The sequence below is a fragment of the Gymnodraco acuticeps genome, unplaced genomic scaffold (assembly GCF_902827175.1).
Source record: "Gymnodraco acuticeps unplaced genomic scaffold, fGymAcu1.1, whole genome shotgun sequence".
Lineage (NCBI taxonomy): Eukaryota > Metazoa > Chordata > Actinopteri > Perciformes > Bathydraconidae > Gymnodraco > Gymnodraco acuticeps.
The window spans coordinates 1147413-1171205 of NW_022989750.1; the positions used below are offsets into that span (position 1 = coordinate 1147413).

Genomic DNA, 23793 nt, shown 5'->3' on the forward strand with positions numbered 1-23793 from the left:
CAACACTGTTTGATAATGGACTCTGAAAATGGCATACGATGACAGAGAATATGAGTTAAATTGTTAGAAAACGAATGCAACCTATTACAACAGCCCTGCAATTAATTGTACCTTCAAAAACATAAAGGTGACAATGTTGAGTTTCTGTTGAAACAGTTTTAAAAAGGCTTTGGGTCTCTTATGGCCATTTCTGAATTTTCAGTAAACTGTGAAGTGTTTTCGTAATAATAAATTCACCTTATCAATGTAATGTTATCAAACCATGTTGTGGAAAAAGTCAGAAACACCAAAGAGTCAGTGACAGTCGCAGTATATAAGCTTAAATAAAAAGAACAAATTAAACAAAAAAATGTGGATTTAAAGTCAATAAAAAAAAATAAAAAAAATAGGGGACTTACCAAACAACTCTTCATAATACGTTAGGATGTATGCACACATTTTTAGTTTATAGTCAAAATAAATGTATGTAAAGGTATATTAAATTATACCAAACAGCTACATACTTCAACTTTGCCAATTACTGTGAAAGTTTGAGATGAACAAATAACACCCTTTTCCACAAGCAGATACACAGCAGTAGGACTGTTAGCGATATCCATTGACGAGCACCTGCAGCTACACGGACCAAATTGAATGGCGCACAGTAGGCGGGGCTCTTTGATGATTGACAGGTGCTGAACGAATAGGACGTTAGAATCTGGTGATGTTATGGAAAACATCGACCAATCACAATCAACAGAGGGCGCAAGACTCATCGTGGTAAATGTAAACGGTTGAGTTTGTAGGTTAGAGTTTGTAAGTGAGCCTTTCACAGCAAATGTATTGCATTGTTTTCATTTACTAGCTAACGTTAAATGTACAGGATACACCGACATTTTATGTGAATAGCATAAAGGTAAACACAATGATTTTGTCAAGGGCAGAGCATGTTATGCTGTCAGATTCTTAAACCAGCCTCATGAAACAGCACATGAAACGTTTATTATCAGCATCTTAAAGTTATGCTTCCATCCATTTATCGTGGGATATGGGGAGCTGCTGTCCACACACTAAGGACAAGGTTTGTTACCAAAATGCACCTTCCATTTTTGTATTCTTGCCACTTTTACAGAAGTTGACATACTGCATGTTTTTTCCTTAAATATTGATATATTATTTGCTTTAAATATAATTCATTCCGTACCCACTAGAGCCCACTCAGCCCAGTGATTATACAACCTAAGTAAAACAATAGATTTTCAGATCAGATCTATACTCAAAGCACATATTAAACTTTTTCCACATCTTTAAATCAGTTGGTAAATAAGATAGTATGCTTTTTATTATTCCCTTTACCTCTTGATTAAATGCATCCAGATATAATAAATGTTGTTCTTCTATATTTATATTTTATTAACTCATATTATTCTTCAACTCCTTACATTTTTCAAATGAATATTTTTGTCTCTTAATTCAGTTTTTTGCTGTCAAGTTTAAAGTTGTTTATTTATTTTACTGTATGTCAGTTATTGGGCTTCAGAATATACACGTTTTTTTCTCTACATAATGCAAACTAAACCTTTCTGTTCCGTCTAGACATAAAAAGCAGATTAGACCACACTCTTTAATCTAAATGTACAGTGTGTACCATCTACTTATCTACAGCAGAGGAACTCCACCTTGCAGATTCTTATCCACCTGCGAGGGAGTCCCGTTTGGACTGGCAGATGCTGAGAGCATCTTTGCCTTATCATCGGGCCATGGCAGGTGTGGGGTGGCTGTGGTTCGAGCCAGTGGTCCCGCCTCAGCCACAGCTCTGAGATGTATGGCGGGGGTCTCACGCAGCCCTCCTCCTCCACGCACCGCTCTGTTACGCAGCATCAGAGACCCCATATCAAAAGAAGTTCTGGACCGTGGACTTGTCTTCTGGTTCCCAGGTATGATAAAACACACATTTAATTACTTTTAACTACATTTCTGCTATTTGTATTTTGGATATAGTCTACTTTACACACCATGGATTGCTTTCCCATCAAATACATATAATACAGTACAATGTATGGTAATGCTAATGCAGAGTGGTCTTTAAATGTAACAGTAATGGAAAAATAATGACTTAAAAATGGGCTAAAAAATAGAAAAACAAATTCGGCAAAATATTATTTTAATTATGTTCAACAGCACTGTGTGACTGACTGGTCAATTAAAAATATTGGTGAGATATTTTGTCTGTCTTTTATTGAATGAAGTATCTTTTGGTGCAAAGTGATGACAGACCAGCTTGATTGCTAAGTATTGATGTCAAGTCTGATCCCTTGTTATAACCTCAGAGCAGTATTGAGTCAGAATATCAGTCATATCACCCACTTGTAGCAGCCTGAGTTTAAAGAAAGTGTTCATAACATTTGCTCATCTTGTTTTTTTAAATGACCAAAGACTGTTGTTTTCTCCCTCTTTTTATGTCATCAGGTCCTCATAGTTTTACAGGAGAGGACAGTGTGGAGTTCCACATCCATGGCGGCCCTGCTGTGATTACTGCTGTCCTACAGGCTCTAGGTAACCCTTATGAGTATAACATAATATTATTCAACTTCATATAATGCTTTATAACACGTACAGCGCCATATGATGCACTGTTTCTTAGCAATGTGTAAAAGGTATGGTTGTCCTCACAGTCCTGACTTTCCAAGCTGTGAGTTTTACAAGAAGTATTAACCCAATAACTGGTTGACTCATGTGACTGTCCATCACTTTGACTTAAAAGGGAAAACTGAAACATGATTTCCTATTTCTAAGATACTTATAATATGTGACTTGACAAGCGTGACAATCCCTCTATGACTGAAAAGTAATATTTTACTGCAGTTCTCCAAATGGCCTTAAAGGTGGCAGTATTGTATAAATTAGACATTTAAATGAAATATTCTTACCTTGCAAGATTTTCAATTATCAGGAATACATTAGTGTTTACTTGAAGTTGATATCATAACCATTAAAAAAAAAGGTAGTGACAATGTTGGCCATGATGACCTTGACTTTGCCAAAGGATTTGGGTTCTACGCAGTCTCCTCCTGATGAGGTTTGAACAATGGTTGTGAAAACAATGAAAACGTAACCTTTTTAACCTGCACAGTTGTGCCTGTTTTCATTCCAAGTGAACCCTGAGTGACACATAGACCCTGCAGTTAATCCCCCCCTGTTTGGGCATGTGTGTGTGTTGTGTGCATCATTCATGCCCGACCCGTGCCTCATGCATTTCTCCATTTCTGTTTGCTGTGTTTGTGTGTTTGTTTGTGTGCGTGTGTGTGTGTGTTTCTCAGGAAGCGTGCCTGGCATGAGGCCTGCTGAAGCTGGTGAGTTCACACGGAGGGCCTTTCAAGCAGGGAAACTGGATTTAACAGAGGTAGGTCAAGAAGAGAATGTAAAAACAAAGAGACAGGTCTCTGCAGATGGCATACCAAGAGCCTTTCAGAGTATTTTAAAAGGTAAATGAATGTGGAAGAAAGAGGGTAAACAATGAACAGGGATTTCAAGTGTAAGCATATCAACAATGAAAATATTCAGTTTTTCAATTGGCTATCTAATAATGGATTCTGTAGATGGTGATGTTCTATTCTCTAAGTATACAGCTATACTGTGAGCTCTGGACAATATGTTTACAGTTTTTAACTTTTTAATACAGTTTATTATTTATTCAATCTATATTTATTTATTGACACAGGCCTTTCAACAACTGTACTGTAGTAAAAAAATGATGTGCTTGCCGCACAGAAAGTTAAGAATTACAAGTTCTAGCCAAGACTGTAAAGTTGATTTAATAAAAAGACTGACTTATATAATCAAATGAATCTCTTCCTTCAAAATAAGTCATGGAAACATTAAACAGTTAAAACAGTCGTGCTATAGATAAATGAAAAATGTATAGCAGTTATAACTATTATAATGCTATGTGCAGGTGGAGGGGCTCGGCGATCTGATCCATGCTGAGACGGAGGCTCAGAGACGACAGGCTCTGAGGCAGATGTCAGGAGAGCTGGGACACCTCTATCAGGACTGGACCCACAGACTGAAACGGGTAGGTGGTCCGATGAACAACGGTGGTGGGTTAGACAGTGGTTTCCAACATCCCACTGAGGCAGGGTGGTGTGCAAAATGTCTGGATCTCTGGGCTTGAGGGTGTAGGTGTAGCATTTGTGGCAGTAACTGCAGTTGCAGTTTGCTTTTAATCCGACTTGAACAATATTGTAACATTTTGGATTAATCTTAGTCTCCAATGCTACAAGGCCTGAAGTTGAGGTTTTCTTCCTATTACGTACATACTGTTTAAAACAAAAATATAGATTTCTAGATGTTTGGAGTGTTATATGAACTGAATTCATCTTTACTACAGAAACTATACACTCCATTTTCGAAAGAAAGATCAGTTTGGATGTTGGAAAAGTCTTAAAATCTCTGTTTCTCACACCAAGTGCTTTCTTTTTGTCTCTTGGCCTGAATGTTGACTTGATGTGCTGTGCTTATGTGCTGTGCTTCATGTTGACTCAAACCCAACAGTACCTTGTTTTTAAATGACAAATGAACATAGCCTCTTTGGACATGCTGTTGTTGTATCCAATGCTGAGACGTTTTGGTAGCAGGGACAAGCCGTCCTGCTGGAGTTCTCCCTGGAGAGATTGTGTCCATGTTCATGTCTTACATTTCTTTCAAAACAGTTTTGAGGAAAGAACCTGTGTACCGTGCTGCAGGTCAGGCCTCAGTAGTTACACACCCAAACAGCTGCTTTTCCAACACAGTGTTGATGGATTCATTCATTGGCTCTCACTCTTCCTGTTTCCATGTTGCTGCAGGACATTATTGAAAACCAAAAGCACTATTTGTACTAGTACATGTATAAATGTATTTTTCATTTAAAACAGGATTGCGAATAAACAGGAAAAATATGTGAATTAATTAAATAGGATGGATTGGGTTAAGTGTAACTTCAGGGAGGGGGGAGCAATCCGTGGAGTTAAGACAACACATTGCTTAATAATTTACACTTTTTTTATGCAAGAAAAGCAATACATTTTTAAGCAGGTATAGCAATTAATGATAGTTATTATTAAAATATTTGAGAAATAGAAAAGATAATAATATTAAAGTATAATGTGTAAAGAACATTACCCTATGTAATAAGGAAATCAGTTGAAATTGTAATATAATTAATAATAATACTATAATATCCATCACCCTTCTTAGCAAACCTAAGAAAAGTATATTTCGTTTTTCTAAGACCATAATATCTGATTAACAGAAAAGTAGGAATAGTTTACTGAAGGATCCATTCCCCATTGTATAAACACAACTCATATTCCGTTGTTATTGTTATTCTTACTTTATGGTGGCCAAAGGGCCTGAAGGGAGCAGGTCCTCCGCTCTGTTTTGGCACCAGAACTGACTCAGATCTCATTACGTTGTTTCCCGTCGACAGCCACTAATAAGAGTTCAAGTCCAGATACCTACTTTTCAATGTTGACTTTCTAAGAACGGAACTTTTCAAAGAACCTTATTTATTGTGATATGGTGCAGATCCATCTTCCCTTAAGTGCTACCCATTTCCCATAGTTTCCATTGCAGGATAACTGGTTTTGTTTTGGATGGATTAAAGATGAATTATTCCAGACAACGCAGCTGTGTGTTTTAGGACAGGCACACAATCCAAACATTTATATATTCTGAGCAGCAGTATGTGTTTCTTATCAATGCAGTATCCTGAAGTGTATACTGTTAGTATAGATAAGGGTCAGAAGGCTGAGTCAGTCTGGAAGTTAAGATAAATTACAGTATGATTAGAGTGGAGAAATTAAGGTGGATGTACAATTCACATTAGGGGTTAGTGACCTAGCGGATGGAGAATAATCTATACAGCTTTTGTCTAATTATTTTTAATCAGATATGAAGACATGGTTAGAGGTGTTCAGTACACATTTAAATGAATCCTATTCATAAATCTTTAAATGTACCTAACAATATTCAGTTGTTTTTTTTGTGCCTAGGTTTATGTTTTGGGGATTTTTAGTACAATGTTAGTGAGTAGGTAAGTGATGTGTCAGTAAAGTGTTTTGTGAGTCCCACTATTACACATGGTTGCCCTACACCAATTTATATTCAAGCCAACTTTCCAAAAAGTTAAGAAACTTTGTGCAGTTGAAACTTCACTTTTCTGTGGGAGAATATAGCAACATTTTTGCTTTGCAGTTGTCTAAAACCTTAGACCTCTTTACTTGTTTGTAACAACACTTGTATTGTTGTTTTTTTCCAAAAAGCCTGTTCCCCTGATAATGTGGCATATATTCTTATGTCTGTCTTGTTTACTTCTAATCAGAGTATCAGTTTTCCTCATACGTCCTTTGAGGCGGTTCAGAGCAGCAGGTCACTGACTGCTGATGAACATTTCAACACAGTGGATGCAGGCCAAACCCTCTTTCTTGTGTGAACTGTTTGGAAGAATCAGACCAGGGATCTTTCAACGATTTGGCACCAGATCTGAATAACCGGTCCAGGTGGTCTCCCTTGAGAAACTCTGTAAAGTTCCTTATCTCAGGATGTTCCCTAAAAGCTATTTGAACGTCCCTGTATTTTGGGCTCACATTTCTGGGAATCTTGGTAATGAGACTTATACCATCTGTAGGGTGCGGGTTCAAACCCCCCAAACAATGTAGTTTTTTTTCAAACCGTTGGCTTCCCACTTTTTAAATGTATTAAAGTATGGGAATATGATGCTTCCTGTTTTGTGCAGCTATACTGCTATTGTCTTTAGGTTCCGCATGTCAATCAAGATAGTGATCTGTGCTGTGGAGGAAAAACTGGAACTTTCCCTTGTTTGTATTCTTAGTATTTTAAAGGAATTTCAAATGTTTGTTTACATGCAAAGTATGAATGTATGGGAGCACTTTGCATTTAGGTATATTGTCACCTAAGATTCTGGGATATAAATGGTTGCCATTTTTTACAAATGTTAATGAATGAATAATTAAACAATAATCAAAAAAATGGACAAAAGGTCAACCATTATTGAACTTAATTGTTAGATGTAACGATACCCTAATCAAAGTAGCTTTTCTTCATCACTGTCCTTGTATCACAGGTGCCCCAGGAGTAGATGTGAGCTGTGGCACCAGCAGGATTAATCGAATCAACTTTTCATTGTCATGAATGTACACAGAACACACAGTGAAATTCAGACTTTGCATTTAACCAACCTTGATAGCAGTGAACAGCTCTGCATTAAGAGCCTGGGTGGGAGCTGCTGCCTACTGCTGATAAACTGTACTGCTCGTTACCTGTCACTCACATTTTCTCTGCTTCAACATTTCAACATGCAGTTAAAGTATGAAAATAATGATATAACTGTTTTAGAGTTGAATGTGTTAATTCTATAATCTGATTCAATCCTCTTCCTCTCTCTCTTGTCTGCTTTGTGTGTCACCCAGTGTCTGGCTCACGTTGAGGCCTTCATAGACTTCAGTGAAGACGAGCTAATTGAGGACGGGGTCTTAAACCAAGGTATGTGTACACTTTGTGCTCTTTACTGGAAAAACATGACAGAACAATCATTTCCTTAGGCTTTTAGAGGGCTCTGTTTCTCTCTAAGGAGATTGGAGTTTGACTGGCTTTCCTGTTTGGATCTTCAGCTGGCCATCGTGGGTGTTTGCTGCACTGTGGGGAGAAGCCATAGACATCAAACTGTTTAGAAGACGATTTCCTTTGAGGAAGTGTGGAGAGAAGGCCAGGGGGGACAGTAGAGGCATTAGTCTTGCCTTCAAAGCTAACCTGACATGTTGCTCACAGGAATAATGCAGACAGCAAAGTACTGTTCTCTCTGTGCCCAGGTTTCCCATGCTTATTGTGTGTGTGTGTGTGTGTGTGTGTGTGTGTGTGTGTGTGTGTGTGTGTGTGTGTGTGTGTGTGTGTGTGTGTGTGTGTGTGTGTGTGTGTGTATGTGTGTGTGTGTGTGTGTGTGTGTGTGTGTGTGTGTGTGTGTGTGTGTGTGTGTGTGTGTGTGTGTGTGTGTGTGTGTGTGTGTGTGTGTGTGTGTGTGTGTGTGTTGTGTGTGTGTGTGGAAGGGATGTTCCCCCTGAGTCTGTCGCCTGCCGTCTAGCACTGACAGGGCTCTTCAGAAGCCTCAGATGTTGTGAAGTTACAAAGCCTGGGAATGATTGTTTATTCTGGAGGAAAGGAATGTGGGTTCACTTCACGCCTAAAACTAATAGACTCTTTCCCCAAAAATAGAAAACATAGAAAACACTCTCATTCACATCCCATTTAATGTTATATCTGATGTTTTTTTACATTTTATTGAAATGCCAAGTTGGATGAATTAATGTGTGGTCAGTCTAGATTTTCCTGTTTAGGAGCAGCTGTTGTTGATAGATTGGTTTGTCAAAAGCATTTTTCCGCCTTAGTCACAGGCGGAAAGGGATCGGTCCATGACCCATTTTTATCGTCCAGACAAACGGTGTCAGACACCGGACAGCCTTTTTTCCTTCAAAGGACAGAAGTTCTCACCACAAGGCCATGAAAGTGAAATTGTAGAGAAGCCTTCGTCACTGGCCGTTCCCTCATTTGTTTTTATCTCACTGTCAACCCCACAGTGGACCGATGGGTGTGTGATCTGCAGGCAGAGATGGAGCGCCACTTAAAGGACGAGAGGAGGGGCGAGCGGTTACGCAGCGGAGTCCAGGTGGTCATCGCAGGAGCCACCAATGCAGGGAAAAGTAGCCTTCTGAACACACTCTGTAAGAAAATCAGTGCACACACACAAACAAACACAACTTGTGGTTGGATTACCATTAAATATGTCTCACTATCTTAGAAATACTAACCTAACTTATTAATCACACTGCGGTCAGCCATGATTTGAGAGGGAAAGAAGGCAACATCTGTCATACCATAAGCAGCGTGGACTTACTTTTAAAGACCACACCATCTGTGAACAGTAGACCTTGCTCTTTGCAAAATTAATTACAGTATGACTTTTCGGAAAACATTAGATTCTGGCCGTGCGTCATGTGTTATCAGTCAAAGTCTGCTTTCAATTGCAACAGATTGTGTTGCAATGCTCATAAAGGAATATGGAAAATAATATAAAAGCAAACGTAATTAGTAGTATGTCAGTTTTCTCATTCTAGATCAGGTCTTTGGTTGTTTATCCTCATTTGTTTTCAACCTAATGAGCCCCTTGTATATAGTCTAAGGTTATGTTTGTTTATGATATTGTATCCTTAAATCATTTTAAATCACAATCATACACTATCCAGAGAGGAGGCTTGGCAGGGTCTCCTCACAGCTTCCTACCAGAATAATAGACGTATTTATCAAACTTCAGATACATTCCTGTTATCATTTCCTCTTCTAATTAGTCTTCCTGTGACCTAGACTTACACCCAGTCAGCACAGACAAATATTGATGAGCTGGCAGCGTAATTTGACGTGGCTGATGCTAGCCAAGTTCTTGAATGACGAATAAAGAAAGGATGACAACATATATTCTTGTTTGCACAGAACTTGTGAATAGACTATATAGAGATTTGTCAAAAAGCCTCACAAAATGAACAATACATGGGCAAAAGGCCAACCATTATATACTCCAGATTACATATTGATTATAAGAGGTGACAGTGGCCAGCTGTTTAAGGGAATTATTTATAATTTTTTAGCATCACAAAATTGACTTGGGGTTGTTAGGAAATCAGACAGTTTTGATAATCACATTGTTATTTTTGGTGTTTTTTCATGGGATTTGTTGACAATATGATACATATATAACATTGCCAACCTTATCCTTTAATCTTCTTTTATCCAGGCCAGAGACCTGCAGCAATTGTATCTCCCATCGCTGGCACCACCAGGGACATAGTGGAGACGGCCCTGGACATCGGGGGATTCCCGGTCCTCTTGAGTGACACCGCCGGCCTCAGGGAGAGTCCCGACCTGGTGGAGAGGGAGGGGGTCCGCCGAGCTCGAGAGAGGTATATAGAATATAATTGGAGGGATAAAACCCTCTTTAATGGTCACACATGCAGAGCACACAGTACACACAGTGAAATGTGTTCTCTGCTTTTAACCCATCCTAGTACCAGGAGCAGTTAGAGGACAAAGCCCTTTTATTTTAAATATCCCAAAAAGTGATTTAACTCAGAGTATGTCGGGTGTAATCGTACAGTAGATTGCTGCTTCAGCAACTGCTCATGTTTGCATAATACTCAATCAAGATTGGCCTGAGGACCAATGGAATATGTCCTTGAAAACAAAGAGAGGAAGAAATAAGTCATTGCTTTTCCTCTGTACATCATGCTATATTTTCGTAATGTGTACCTTTTGTCTACATTTGTCACATCCATAGTTTATATTATTGCAGAGCCACAGATATAAATACATAGGAAAAACACTCTCAGGAGGTTGCGTAATGAAGAGGCTCCTTTCCTTTTCTAGGAGTATTCACCATCAACAGGTTCTTTATGCACGGTGTAGAGAATGAACATATATGGCATTTTGCTAACGGCCGCTTCCACTGTTTACACCAGCGAAGAATAGCAGTACTTACTGTATAACACTCGTCATCACTGCTTCATCAAATACAAACATGCAAACAGACACGCACACAAACGTGAACACTGGCACCAACAAATATTAATAATTCAGCTTTTATTCACAGACTTTATAGTATGATTTTGGTGTCAAAGAGCAAGAGGAAAAAGCGTGTTACAACACACTCCCACATTATTTATCAATTAATTAATATTTAAAAGTAAAGTTTAGAGATTCTGTATAACCTAAATTAGAAAAAGAATTGCTTTAAATACTTGTTTGTATTACAACAATACAGCGTGTTGCTGTCACTCCTGACAGTTGATTTAAATATAAAGAACTATAGAAAGCAAATATTCAGAATAAAATATGGCAATACCAAAAAAAAGACAAATGTGAAATAGTTTCTAATGTACTTGTGTTCTTGGCAGGGGATGAACAATATATCAATACGATGTCATATCACCTCATGTGACGAATATCAATTAAGTATGTTGCTAATTTTAATGGGATTTGCCACACCTTTTCAACATAAGAAAATACTCTTAAACATACATTCCATCAAATAATGTATTTTCCAAATCCAAAGATTGTTTGGGGACTCATATCCAAAGAAAATTCTGATGTGACTGCATAACAAAAAATATTCAGGTCAAATATTGCGTAATCACTTGACTGTTTGTCAAGTTATTTGGGCGAGCTGGTGGCTCGGTAGGAAGGGTGGGCAGTTTGTGTTCTACGGGGAACTTCTGGTGTAAGGAGCAGGTCAGAGGCTCGGGACCTGGGTCACTACAGGAAGGAAGGGGTAAGAACAGCATCCGCTGGTGCTGCTGACCTCACAGTGGGACCAAGTGCAGGAGGGTCAACCAAATACCATTACATAACTGTGGCTGTGAGGCAATGCAATCTTCTTCCAATCAGAGGGTTACGGGTTCGATCCCAGACCCTGCAGTCAACATGTTGATGTATCCTCGGGCAAGACACTTTTTACATTACATGACTTTTACCCAAAGTGACTTACTTACACTCAATACTATGGGCAATCCCCACAGGAGCGATTTGGGGTGAAGTGTCTTGCCCAGGGACACAACGGCATGCTGACTGCAGGGGGAATTGAACCTGTGCTCCGAAGATCAGCGCATGTAAACCACTGAGCCACATCCACCCTATCCCCAAGTTGCTCCTGATGGCATTGCCAACGCTGGTTAGCTTCCTTGAGCAGCTTGCACCTTACATGCTAGTCCCTGCCTCTGTATGAATGTGTGTAAATGGGTGAAGGCTGTTTATGTTAAAGGCAAGGCAAGGCAAGTTTATTTATATAGCACTTTTCAACACAAGGCAATTCAAAGTGCTTAAAGCGCTTTAAGGAGTCATAAAGACTGGATAAAGCACTATTTAAAATCCATTTCCAAGTCCATTTAGTCAATAAAAAAGTTAATTTACCATGTGGTCCACCCAGAAGAGTCAAACGAGTTTAGGAAACTGTTACTAATCATATATAAGAAAAGTTCATATACACAACAAGTGTGTCATCATATAGACAGTAATAAGTATTTAAGTTATTTGGTCTAATATCTTATCTTATCATTTCAGTCTCTGGAAAAGTGCAGTTACTAGTAATGTTTCAAGGTCAAATGTTGAGGTTGCTTTCTTTCCACCAGAGTGGAGCAGGCCGATCTGACGCTGGTGGTAGCGGACTGTGCTGATCTCCCCTCTGATGCCCAGCAGGCTGCAGCCTTCCTCCAGGAGCACCTCAGGAGTGTCCTGCCCCCCCAGGAGCAGCCTGAGACGGGTAAGATATCTGGAACACAAATGTTCCCCATCAAACATCATAGGGTGTTTGCTCTTCAAATCAGTATTGTACAGAATGTAATGTATTGTGACACAAGTTGCTCGCTAACAGGTCCATCTTGCATTATTAAATGATACTAGCGGTTGATTCATGGACGACTTACAGTATTCCAGGGAGTACTGGCAGGAAGGAGAGTTTTGTGTCATCAAGAGTGATCAAATATAAGTCTCTATGCCTTGAGTCAATGGTGATTGATCAACATTTTTTCTTCCTTCCTTTCTTGCCACAGTGTTTCCTGCAGACAGGTTGCTCCTGGTGCTGAACAAAATGGACCTGCTGCCTGAGGAGCAGAGGCTTGAGCTCGACGGGGAGCTGAGACGAGTCTCTGGATTCCCTCCTGTCTGTCTGATCTCCTGCCACACTAAGGAAGGAGTGCACGACTTCCTCACAGTGCTGCACAGCAGTGTTAAAACTCTGTGAGTAGCTTCAATTTATAATATGTTGGCAGAGCAAAGTCAGGATGTCTCGTTTTAATATTGTTTTATCTTATGCATATCAAAATGTACTGTATTGTACAGAACTTGTACATGTTATTGATTTTGACAAGCTTCCAAAACTATCTTTATTCAACCTCAAATTACTTTTGTCCAGTTGTGAAAAGGATTGCATCTAACTCACATGTGTTTTGCACAGTTTGTATCAATCAATCAATGTTTATTTATATAGCCCAATATCACAAATGTTACATTTGTCTCAGTGGACTTCACAGTTTGTACAGAATATCAGTATGACAATACGACACCCTCTGTCCTTAGACCCTCACATCGTACAAGGAAAAACTTCCGGAGAAAACCCACAGTTTAAAGGGAAAAATGGGAGAAACCTCAGGGAGAGCAACAGAGGAGGGATCCCTCTCCCAGGACGGACAGACGTGCAATAGATGCCGTGTGTAAATTGAAAAGATAATACATTTGCAACATAGGTAGTCCAAATATTTGGAAATGCATGTGTGTATAATAGGAAGATGAATCCACGAGGATATCCATCCAGGACTTATGATCCAGGACCACAGCCACGACTCAAGATCCAGGACAGAGGAGCGCAGGATCATCCATGACTCTGGATCCCGGTGTATATAGACACCAAAAAGAAAGACATTTGGGGAAGCTGGGTTAATCGGAACATGAGAGTACACAGGTATAGACAGAGAGAAGGAAGAAGTAAGATGTCCCCTGACAAACTAAGCCTATATCAGCAAAACTAGGGGCTGAATCTAATCAGCCCTAACTATAAGCTATATCAAAAAGGAAGGTCTTAAGCGCACTCTTATAAACGGATAGGGTGTCTGACGCCCGAACACAAACTGGAAGCTGATTCCACAAATGTGGAGCTTGATAAGAAAAGGCTCTGGCTCCCATTGTACTTTTAGAGACTCTAGGAACAACCAACAACCCTGCATTCTTGGAACGCAATGCCCTAGTAGGACGGTAGGGTATAATGAGTTATTTAAGGTAAGATGGCGCCTGCCCATTAAGGGCTTTGTAGGCGAGAAGAAGAATTTTCTATAGGGAGCCAGTGTAAGGCAGCCAGAACAGGAGTAATGTGGTCCCTTTTCCTAACTCTGGTTAGTACACGAGCTGCAGCATTTTGAATCAGCTGAAGCGACTTAACTGACTTCTTGGTACACCCTGATAATAAAGAGTTACAATAATCCAGCCTTGAAGTAACAAATGCATGGACTAGTTTCTCTGCATCGTTTTGAGGCAAGATATGCCTGATTTTTGCAATGTTACGTAGATGGAAGTAGGCGGTCCTTGAAATTGATTTTATGTGGGCGTTAAAGGATAAATCCTGATCAAATATAACACCAAGATTCCTTACAGTCTCACTGGAGGCCAAATTAATGCCATCCATAGTTAGTATATCTTTAGATAATTTGTTTCGTAGATTCTTCGGGCCAAGTACAATAACTTCAGTTTGGGTCGTGTTTAACATCAAAAAATGTAAGGTCATCCACGTTTTTAAGTCCTTGAGGCAGTCTTGAATTTTATTTAGATGATTATTTTCATCAGGCTTGATTGATAAATATAGTTGAGTATCATCCGCATAACAATGAAAGTTTACAGAATGATTCCTTATAATATTGCCTAACAGAAACATATATAATGTGAACAAAATAGGTCCGAGCAATGATCCCTGTGGCACTCCATGGCTAACTTTGGTTTGCGTGGAAGATTCATCGTTGACACGTACAAACTGAGAGCGTTCAGATAGATAGGACCTAAACCAGTCTAAAGCAGTTCCCTGTATGCCAACTAAGTGCTATAGTCTTTGCAATAGGATATCATGGTCGATAGTATCAAATGCAGCACTGAGATTGAGCAAAACAAGAATAGAGACAAGTCCCTATTAGAATGTCATTTGTGACTTTAACCAGAGCTGTCTCTGTGCTATGATGTGTTCTAAAGCCAGACTGAAAATCTTCAAATAAATCATTGTTTTTTAAGTAATCACACAGCTGTTTTGCGACCGCTTTCTCAAGAATTTTTGAGAGGAACGGAAGATTAGAAATAGGTCTATAGTTGGCTAAAACCTCTGGATCGAGGTTGTGCTTTTTAAGAAGCAGTTTTATCACTGCTACTTTGAATGATTGTTGAACATAGCCTGATAATAAAGACATATTCATAATATTTAATAAAGAAGTGCTAATTAATGGAAAAACTTCCTTCAACAGCTTAGTTGGAATTGGGTCTAACATACACGTTGATGGTTTAGAAGAGAGAATCATTGAATTTAATTGTTCAAGGTTTATGGCTGAAAAGTATTCTAGTTTACTATCTAGTGTAATATTAGAACTTACGTTTCCGGGAGCTGTTGATAACACTATACTGGTCAAAGGCAAGAGGTCATTAATTTTGTTTCTAAGAGTAACAATTTTATCATTAAAAAAGCACATAAAATCATTACTACTGAGTGCTATGGGAATAGAAGGCTCAATCGAGCTGTGGCTCTCTGTCAGCCTGGCTACAGTGCTGAAAATAAATCTTGCATTATTCTTATTCTCATCTATTAATGAAGAGTAGTAGGCTGCTCTCGCTTTACGCAGTGCTTTCTTATATTCATTGAGAGTAATATGCCAAATTAAACGAGATTCTTCAAGTTTAGTGGAACGCCATATCCTTTCAAGTTGTCTCGACTTTTGCTTTATTTTGCGGGTTTCGGCATTATGCCATGGAGCTAATCTATGTTGTTTTATTTTCTTCTTTTTCAAAGGAGCAACAGAGTCTAATTTTATTTGCAGCGCATCTATAGCACTATCAACAACATGATCAATTTGGGGTGGTGTACATTTTGTATAAGTTTCCTCCCCTACATGCAGACATGCTATCGAGTTACGTATTGGTGGAATCTCTTCCTTAAATTTGGCTATAGCACTAACAGATAGGTTTCTGCTGCAGGAGCTTTTGACTAATGCTTTGTAGTCTAGTAACAGTACTTCAAAAGTTACTAAGAAATGGTCGGATAAAGCAGGATTATGCGGTTCGACTAATAGTTGCTCAATTTCAATACCATAAGTCAGAACAAGGTCGAGAGTGTGATTATAGCAGTGGGTTGGTTTATTTACACTCTGACAAAAACCAACAGAATCTAATATAGAGTTAAATGCAACAGTAAGGCTATTTTTATCATCGTCAACATGAATATTAAAGTCACCTACAATAATTACTTTATCTGTTTTAAGAACCAAAGTTGATAAAAACTCAGAGAATTCTGATAAGAATTCTGAATAAGGACCTGGTGCACGGTACACTGTAACAAATAAGATTGGCTGCAAAGTTTTCCAGGTCGGATGCGTAAGACTAAAAACGAGACTTTCAAAGGAGGTATAATTACATTTTGGTTTAGTATTGATAAGTAAACTTGAGTCAAAGATTGCTGCAACTCCACCTCCTCGGTCCGTGCCTCGGGCAATATGAGTATTGATATGGCTGGGTGGAGTGGCCTCATTTATGCTGACATATTCTTCATGTCTCAACCAAGTTTCAGTGAGACAGCATATATCAATATTATAATCTGATATTAAATCATTTACCAATATTGCTTTAGATGCTAGAGATCTTATGTTTAAGAGACCACATTTAATCTTCCTGTTTTGTTGCACTGTAGTAGTTGTTACTTTTACTTTTATTAGGTTATTATGTATGACACCACTATTAGGTTTTACCTTAAATTGTCCTTGGGCAGACACACACACCGTTAATATTGGGTATTTTATTGGGTTCGGGATTCCTATGGATGACTGCCTAGGAGAGAGCGCAGAGAAGCGTGTAAGACTGCGACTCCGCCTCCTGGTCTCAACTCCAGTTTGTCATGGATTAAGTCCACAAAGCCCTGAAATGTTTGCCGAAATGAGATTTGCACCTTCCAAAGTAGGATGAATGCCGTCTCTCTTAATCAGACCAGGTTTTCCCCAGAAGGCTGTCCAATTATTTACGAAGCCCACATTGTTTGCTGGGCACCACCAAGACAATGTATGTATGTATGTATGTATGTTTTAAGCATTGATTGTTTACAGTTTTAAAGGTTTAATTGCGAGCAACAACTAGTTCTCATTCATAACACTCCGTTCGATGTCTCACTATGGGATGCGCCTCAACGCGTATGCAAACAGAAGCATCAATCTCATTACGCCAATCCTGATTGGCTGGTGATCTTGACGTCAACGTCAGGGAATCCACCCACCCTTTAAGCAGCTTGCGCTACGACGCAGCGTCATTCAAACACCTCTTCTCGCTTCAGAGCACATCTCGATTTATCAGTAACCGGGATAGCTTAACGGTCCACAGACTGAACCCAAAGCTAACATTCGGTCGACGGGCGCTTGCCGGTTACTTTTTTGCTTTGCAAGAAGACTGAGCAATATTAACACACCAGTTAATATTGGAATCTGCCTCGCCGTTTCTTTCTGTCGAAATAACGGTAAGGTTTGATTTTTTCTTCAAGCTAGTAACATACCTGTTGCTAATTTTTTTTTCCCTCCACACCGACACCACGGTAAAGAGGACGTTCTCTTTTCTCTCTCACACCAGAGGAGACAGAGATAAAAAAAAAAGGTATTAACACACCAGTTAATATTCTTTAAAGAATAAAATCTACACCGTCGCCTTTTTTCCTTTCGGACTAACGGCAAGGTTGGATTTTTTTTCTCAGTAACGTACCTGTTACTAGCGTGTCCACTCCACGCCGACACCCCGGCGATCGAAGATGGACCCTTCTCTCCCTCATACCAGAGGAGTCAGGGACTCGGAGGCTCGGCTATGCGGCTGCGGGTTTAAGATTTCAGGCACAGACTCACACCAGGTCTGCTCGTCCTGCCTCGGGCTGGAACACGCCCGGGAGGCTATCGATAACCCCGGCTCGTGCGGGCATTGTACCCGCTTCACCATGAAGAGCCTCCGCCGACGGTTAGCACGCCAAGCTAGCTTGTCGGGACAGGACCCCCTCATGTCCGCTGATTCGCCGGCCGGCAATCAAGACATGGTGGCGTCCGCCGCAGAGATTGAGCCCCGTGCTGTCTCAGACTGGGGCTCAACAACAGCGACAGCCGCTGAACCGGAGCCGTTTCAGGCTGGGACCCGGTGGCGGCAAGAGCCGCGAGAGCGGAGCCCCGCGCTGTGTCAAGCTGGGGCTCCCAATTGGACCTCACCATGGTTCCACCTGCGGAGGATGTCCTGGAGTTGGACTATATGGAGGACGAAGAGGATACCTCTGAGTTCCTCCTGTCTGACTCGGATGACATCTTCGTTTCATCGGCTCAGGCTGCAAAGCCGGGAGCGATGTCCGCTCCCCCGGGCGAGAGCACACCAGCTTCGCCCGTCCTAAGCATGGACTTGCAGGCCGTGTGTCAACGCGCTGCATCCAGGCTGGACATCCCATGGCTTGAAGTGGCCTCCAGATCTCGCTACGAGGCGAAGAACTTGCCCCAAGCAGCGAGGACGAAGAGGCAGCTCCTTCCAGTCTTTCCGGAGATGCTGGACGAGGTGTCGGTCTCGTGGAGAGACCGTCCCTTTAGCAACAAGGCCCCAATCCAGGGTGCCTCCTCCCTGGACTGTGACGGTATGGAGAGGCTCGGCCTGCTCCGCATGCCGCCCATGGAACCGCTGGTGGCAGCCCACCTCCAACCGAGGCTGGCTTCGACACCGAGCAGGAACCCCATGCTACCGGCAAAGGCAGACCGGTTCCAGTCTGAATTCGGTGTCCTTTACAGCCCGCTTGTCAGCAGAGAGAGTGAAAGCCTTTAGGGCTTGCCTCACTCATTTCCAGCCACGCAAATATGTTCTCTTCAGGTCATGTCTGCGGTTGCTGGGGCTCATGGCGTCAGCCATTCTGGTGGTACGACTGGGACTGGGCTTACACATGAGGGAGTTTCAGCGCTGGGTAGCTGCCCTCAGATTGGACCCCGCGCGTCATGGCGCGCGGAGAGTGATGGTCACTATGAAATGCGTAATGGCACTGCGCCACTGGCTACACCTGACTTTTCTAGTACGGGGCGTGCCTATGGGTGCTGTCCTATCGCGGAAGGTGGTCACCACAGACGCATGTCTGACGGGCTGGGGGGGTATATACGAAGGTCGACCTGTGAGGGGTCTCTGGAGCAGAGACCTCCAACGGTCACACATAAATTATCTGGAGCTTTTAGCGGTGTTCCTCACCCTGAAACGCTTTCTGCCTTTTCTCAGAGGACATCATGTCCTCGTGAGGACAGACAACACGACCACAATATTGTATATAAACCGCCAAGGGGGTTTGCGTTCTCTCCAGTTACACATGCTGGCACGCAAACTGATCTTATGGAGCTGCGGACGTCTCCTCTCTCTGAGAGCGACGCACGTACCAGGAGTGATGAACCTCGGGGCAGATCTGCTGTCCAGAGGTGCACCACTATATGCAGACTGGACATCCAATGATTGTGAGTCAGCTGTGGGTGCGTTACGGCCGAGCCGCGGTAGATCTGTTCGCATCAAAAGAAAATGCTCAATGTCAGCTGTTCTTTTCAATGCGTGATTTAAACGCACCGTTAGGCGTGGACGCGCTCACGCACGTTTGGCCTCCGGTCCTTCTGTACGCGTTCCCACCCCTGGCTCTGATACCCCCAACTCTGGCCAGAGTGAGAGAACAACGCCACACACTTATCCTGATAGCTTCGCACTGGCCTGCAATGTACTGGCTGGCGGAGATATATCAGCTGCTGTGCGGGCAGCCGTGGCAGCTCCCACTACGCAGGGACATACTGTCTCAGGCGGGGGGGGACGATCTTTCACCCACACCCAGAGCGCTTGGCACTATGGGCCTGGCCCGTGAGTGGTACAATCTGAATACAGTGGGGCTCCCTCAGAAGGTGATAAACACTATTCAGAGTGCAAGAGCTTCCTCCACCAGGTCTCTCTATGACTGTAAGTGGAGGGTGTTTGAGGAGTGGTGCCTTCAAAAAGGACACATCTCTTTTCAATGTCCTGTCGGGGTGATTTTATCATTTCTACAGGACTTAATTGATAAACACAGAGCTTTCTCTACGATCAAAGTGTACCTGGCTTCTATTGCTGCATGCCATGTGGGCTTTGAGGGAAAGACGGCTAGCCAACATCCTTTGGTCTGCCGTTTTATGAAAGGGGCTCGCAGGCTCCTCCCTGTTTCCAGGTCACTGGTGCCATTATGGGACTTGGCAGTGGTTTTAGATGGGCTCACTCGACCTCCATTTGAACCCCTGGAAGAAGCTGACATGAAACACCTGTCACTGAAGACAGTGCTGTTACTGGCTCTGGTATCTGCCAAGCGAGTCAGTGACATTCATGCGCTCTCTGTACATCCTTCATGCACTCAGTTTGCCCCGGGGCAAACGAGAGTGTTGCTGAAGCTCAACCCTGCCTTTATACCTAAGGTGGTTGGCTCATGTACCCCCATTGACATTGTGGCATTTCCTCCGCCGCTGTGTTCCTCTGAGGAACAGCGGCGAATTTGCTGTGTCCAGTTTGTGCTTTACGCATCTATATGGACAGGTCAAAAGAGTTTCGTTGTAATGACCAACTCTTTATATCCTGGGCTAACCCTCAGAAGGGCAAGCCCGTTACCAGGCAACGGCTCTCCCACTGGATTGTGGAAGCGATTGCTCTGGCTTATACGAGTCAGGGTTTGCAGGCACCAACGGGCCTGCGTGCTCATTCTACTCGTGGACTGGCTACATCCTGGGCTTTGTTCAAGGGTGTTTCCATCCAAGACATTTGTGCAGCAGCGAGCTGGTCCTCGCCGCTCACTTTTGTCTGCTTTTACAGGCTAGATGTCTCTGCTCCAAGTGTGGCCCGCGCAGTGCTGGGTCCCGTGTTGAGACAGGGTTCTACCTGTTAAGTTCTGGTTGTTTTGGTGATTTTCGAGATAAGCATGTCTAGCAATACGGGAGTTTCAATATCTCATAGTGAGACATCGAACGGAGTGTTATGAATGAGAACTATAGAGTAACATGAAGTGAGATGTCTCACCAGACGGCCCTTCTTGCTAAGGCGAAGCGAGAAGAGGTGCTTATTTTGAATGACGCTGCGTCATAGCGCAAGCTACTTAAAGGGTGGGTGGATTCCCTGACGTTGACGTCAAGATCACCAGCCAATCAGGATTGGGGTAATGAGATTGATGCTTCTGTTTGCATACACGTTGAGGCGCATCCCATAGTGAGACATCTCACTTCATGTTACTCTGAGAACTGGGGTTACGTAAGTAACCTATAGTTTTGTGAAGAATATAGGTTTAAACTGCTTCAGCTGCAGTGTATCTTGAAACTACCACAAGGGTCCCTAGGCTCTTGTCAGACATTCAGTCAGACAAGTCAAAAAATGCGGAATATTTGTGCTGCAAATGGTTTACTTCCTTTCTGAAATACAAAAAAATAAGTGTCTGTATCATTTTGATTCTGACTTCCTCTGTAGGTGTGGCGACCCTCTGTCTGGTGCCCCCACCCTGACCCAGGCCCGCCACAGGGCCCACCTGCAGCAGTGTTTTTCGGCCATGGCTCAGTACCAGCGGTACCGGGACCTGGACCTGGCTCTAGCAGCCGAAGGTGTCCGCCTGGCTCTCACCAGCCTGGGCCGGATCACTGGACGTGTCGGGGCAGAGGAGATCCTAGATATCATCTTCAAAGACTTCTGCATTGGAAAATGAGCAGACGAGTGTCAGCGAAAACATGAAGTATGACTCTGCTCAGAGAGGAAGGCTGCATTCTTGCCTAGTCCCAGAGTAACAGTAAAGAAAACAAGATAAAAAAAGAGCAGGGTCATTTTGCTCCCAAGACACAGAAATCTTTGTTTTATGTTAATGCTCTGCAAAAGACTGAAATAGTTTTAACGTGATGACAGGTGCCTCTGAGGCCCCATGTGCTGGCCAAGTGTTTGGCAAGTCTTGAGTCATAATGTAAAATTAGTTCTTGAAAGCTTTTGATAGGTGAACATTGGGCTCTTGGGCCGCAACATTACAGCCAAGATTCTTTCAGTAAAACAAGCCCGCTGCAGACCTGTGAGAGGTCATGGACTCAAACTGTGGATGTTTACTTGAACTGCAAGACAATGCATTTATTTTTCTTTTGGGTGGGGTGGGGGGGGAGGCATTCTAACAATTAAAATGTACTGTTTGTTATTTATTTACATTTTAAAGTTTATTTCATTTTCAAAGAAATTAGTAAGGCTATTTAAGATTTGGACAGCAGTTATTTCATACAAAATAAACACGTGTCACATTGGGTCTTGATGTGTAGTAGGGGGATAATAATAAATCAAATTTTATTTCATAAATCAAAAAGAGAAACAGAAAAAATCTTATAATAAATACATAAGATTATCTTTAAACCTGCATTCATTTCAGAATGTTGACACATGTAGTGTAACAACTGATTGATTTGGTGAGTTCTAAATCCTACATAAAGCACATCATAATGTATACAGCATTTGGGTCGGTGTGGCCCCGCCCGCTCCCCTCTCTGCTCTGTGGGAAGGGGACGTTTTTGGAGGCAATGCTTTTGGTGCCCTTTGTTCCCCTGTCAATCTGAGCCCCATCAAATATTTATGTTTCCTCGTTGAACTTCCCACCCTTCTTCCCCAGGCGGTTTCTTCTCTGACGACAGTTGCCCTGCTGTACTTCAGCATGGCTGCCCGTCTTGCTACTTTTTTGTCTCTCTCCACTTTGTCTCGGCTACCTGACCTTTCCTCTTTCCGCACTGTCCTGTCAGCCTTTTGGTCCTCTTTCATGTTCCCCCTGATTAATCACCACACCGGGGGAGTTGAAGCTAAAAGCAGGACTTGCTGTCGTACAAATTAGAGGCAGTAAATTGTGGAGCCTGGTTTGTCTTTGAAGTCGTGCCTGTGTGACATTTCTTTACCACAGATGTGAAAAAATTTGTTTACCAATGCCTTGGGTTTCTACTGTATTTTCATACCAAAACAATACTTATTTTGATACCTTATTTTCAGAAAATGATTGTGATTGGTCTACAACTTTAAGTTTTGAAATGTATTAACAATATTATATGGACTGCCAGGAAGTTTTTTTTAACAGTCATGGTCCCCAGAGGATGTCTCCTAAAGGCTTTGGTGAGTCAAATTTATGATTTATAAGTATTGAACGGGTTGCCATTATATTTACTACGGATGATGATATGCACATCACAACCGTCCAGTTGTCCAATACTACAAACCTAATGACACTCCGACAATAAGGACCCGCCTCAACTCTACTTTGTGTATAGAGCTACTCAGAAAATGTTATTTGCCTAACAAAACACAGTTAAAGGAGACCTATCATGCTATATTTGAATAATATATTGTAGGGCCATACATATATAAGGTATATTTATACGTTTTTTTTCAAAATACCAAACAGATCATGCATTTTAGCCATGCCTCATTTCGCTCTATTTTCCTCTCCTCCACCTTGTCTTTGCATGCGCTGCAGCTGACCACGCCCCCCTGCAAAGGAGGGGGTCGAGTTATGAGCGTCATGTTACCATGCTGTTACCATGCCACGGCAACCTCTCATTCCCCTGATAGGTGTAGAGTTGGCCATATAGGCGGAGCTCCTCGTCACTGATGTCAGACTATTTTCAAATCTGTATCAGATCCGTTGCAGCCCCATTTTTAGAGATTTGGGTATGGAGGAAAAGAGAGACGGTTGTGTTTTCTGACACTTGGTGAGTTCCTTGACACAACGGAGACACATATTCAATTATAAAAGACGTACAAAAGTGCATTTTGCATGATAGGTCCCCTAAGTTAACATATGGATATAAATATTAAACCTGCTTAACATCAGCATGTAAGAATCATCTTAACATAATCAGCCATTTGGCTTACCATATGTAAAAAGATGTTGAGGGAAGAAAATATAAACACAAAGCAATATAAAACACATAATTAAAA

The 23793-nt window shown here is 41.8% G+C and overlaps 1 protein-coding gene across 2 annotated transcripts; it reads left to right on the plus strand.

Moving 5' to 3' along the window:
* The first annotated feature begins 749 nt into the window (after positions 1-749).
* gtpbp3 (GTP binding protein 3, mitochondrial) lies at positions 750-23252 on the plus strand. 2 transcript variants are annotated; one of them, XM_034209782.1, is made up of 11 exons: positions 750-1060; positions 1621-1916; positions 2449-2535; positions 3300-3382; positions 3935-4054; positions 7452-7524; positions 8613-8756; positions 9824-9989; positions 12210-12340; positions 12630-12816; positions 21316-23252. In XM_034209782.1, exons 1-11 carry the CDS (start codon positions 1002-1004, stop codon positions 21545-21547), a joined length of 1578 nt encoding a protein of 525 aa, XP_034065673.1. In that variant the 5' UTR covers positions 750-1001; the 3' UTR covers positions 21548-23252. The 2 variants fall into 2 exon arrangements, with proteins under 2 accessions (XP_034065673.1, XP_034065681.1); XM_034209790.1 differs by having other exon boundaries at positions 1645-1916.
* Positions 23253-23793: the final 541 nt, after the last annotated feature.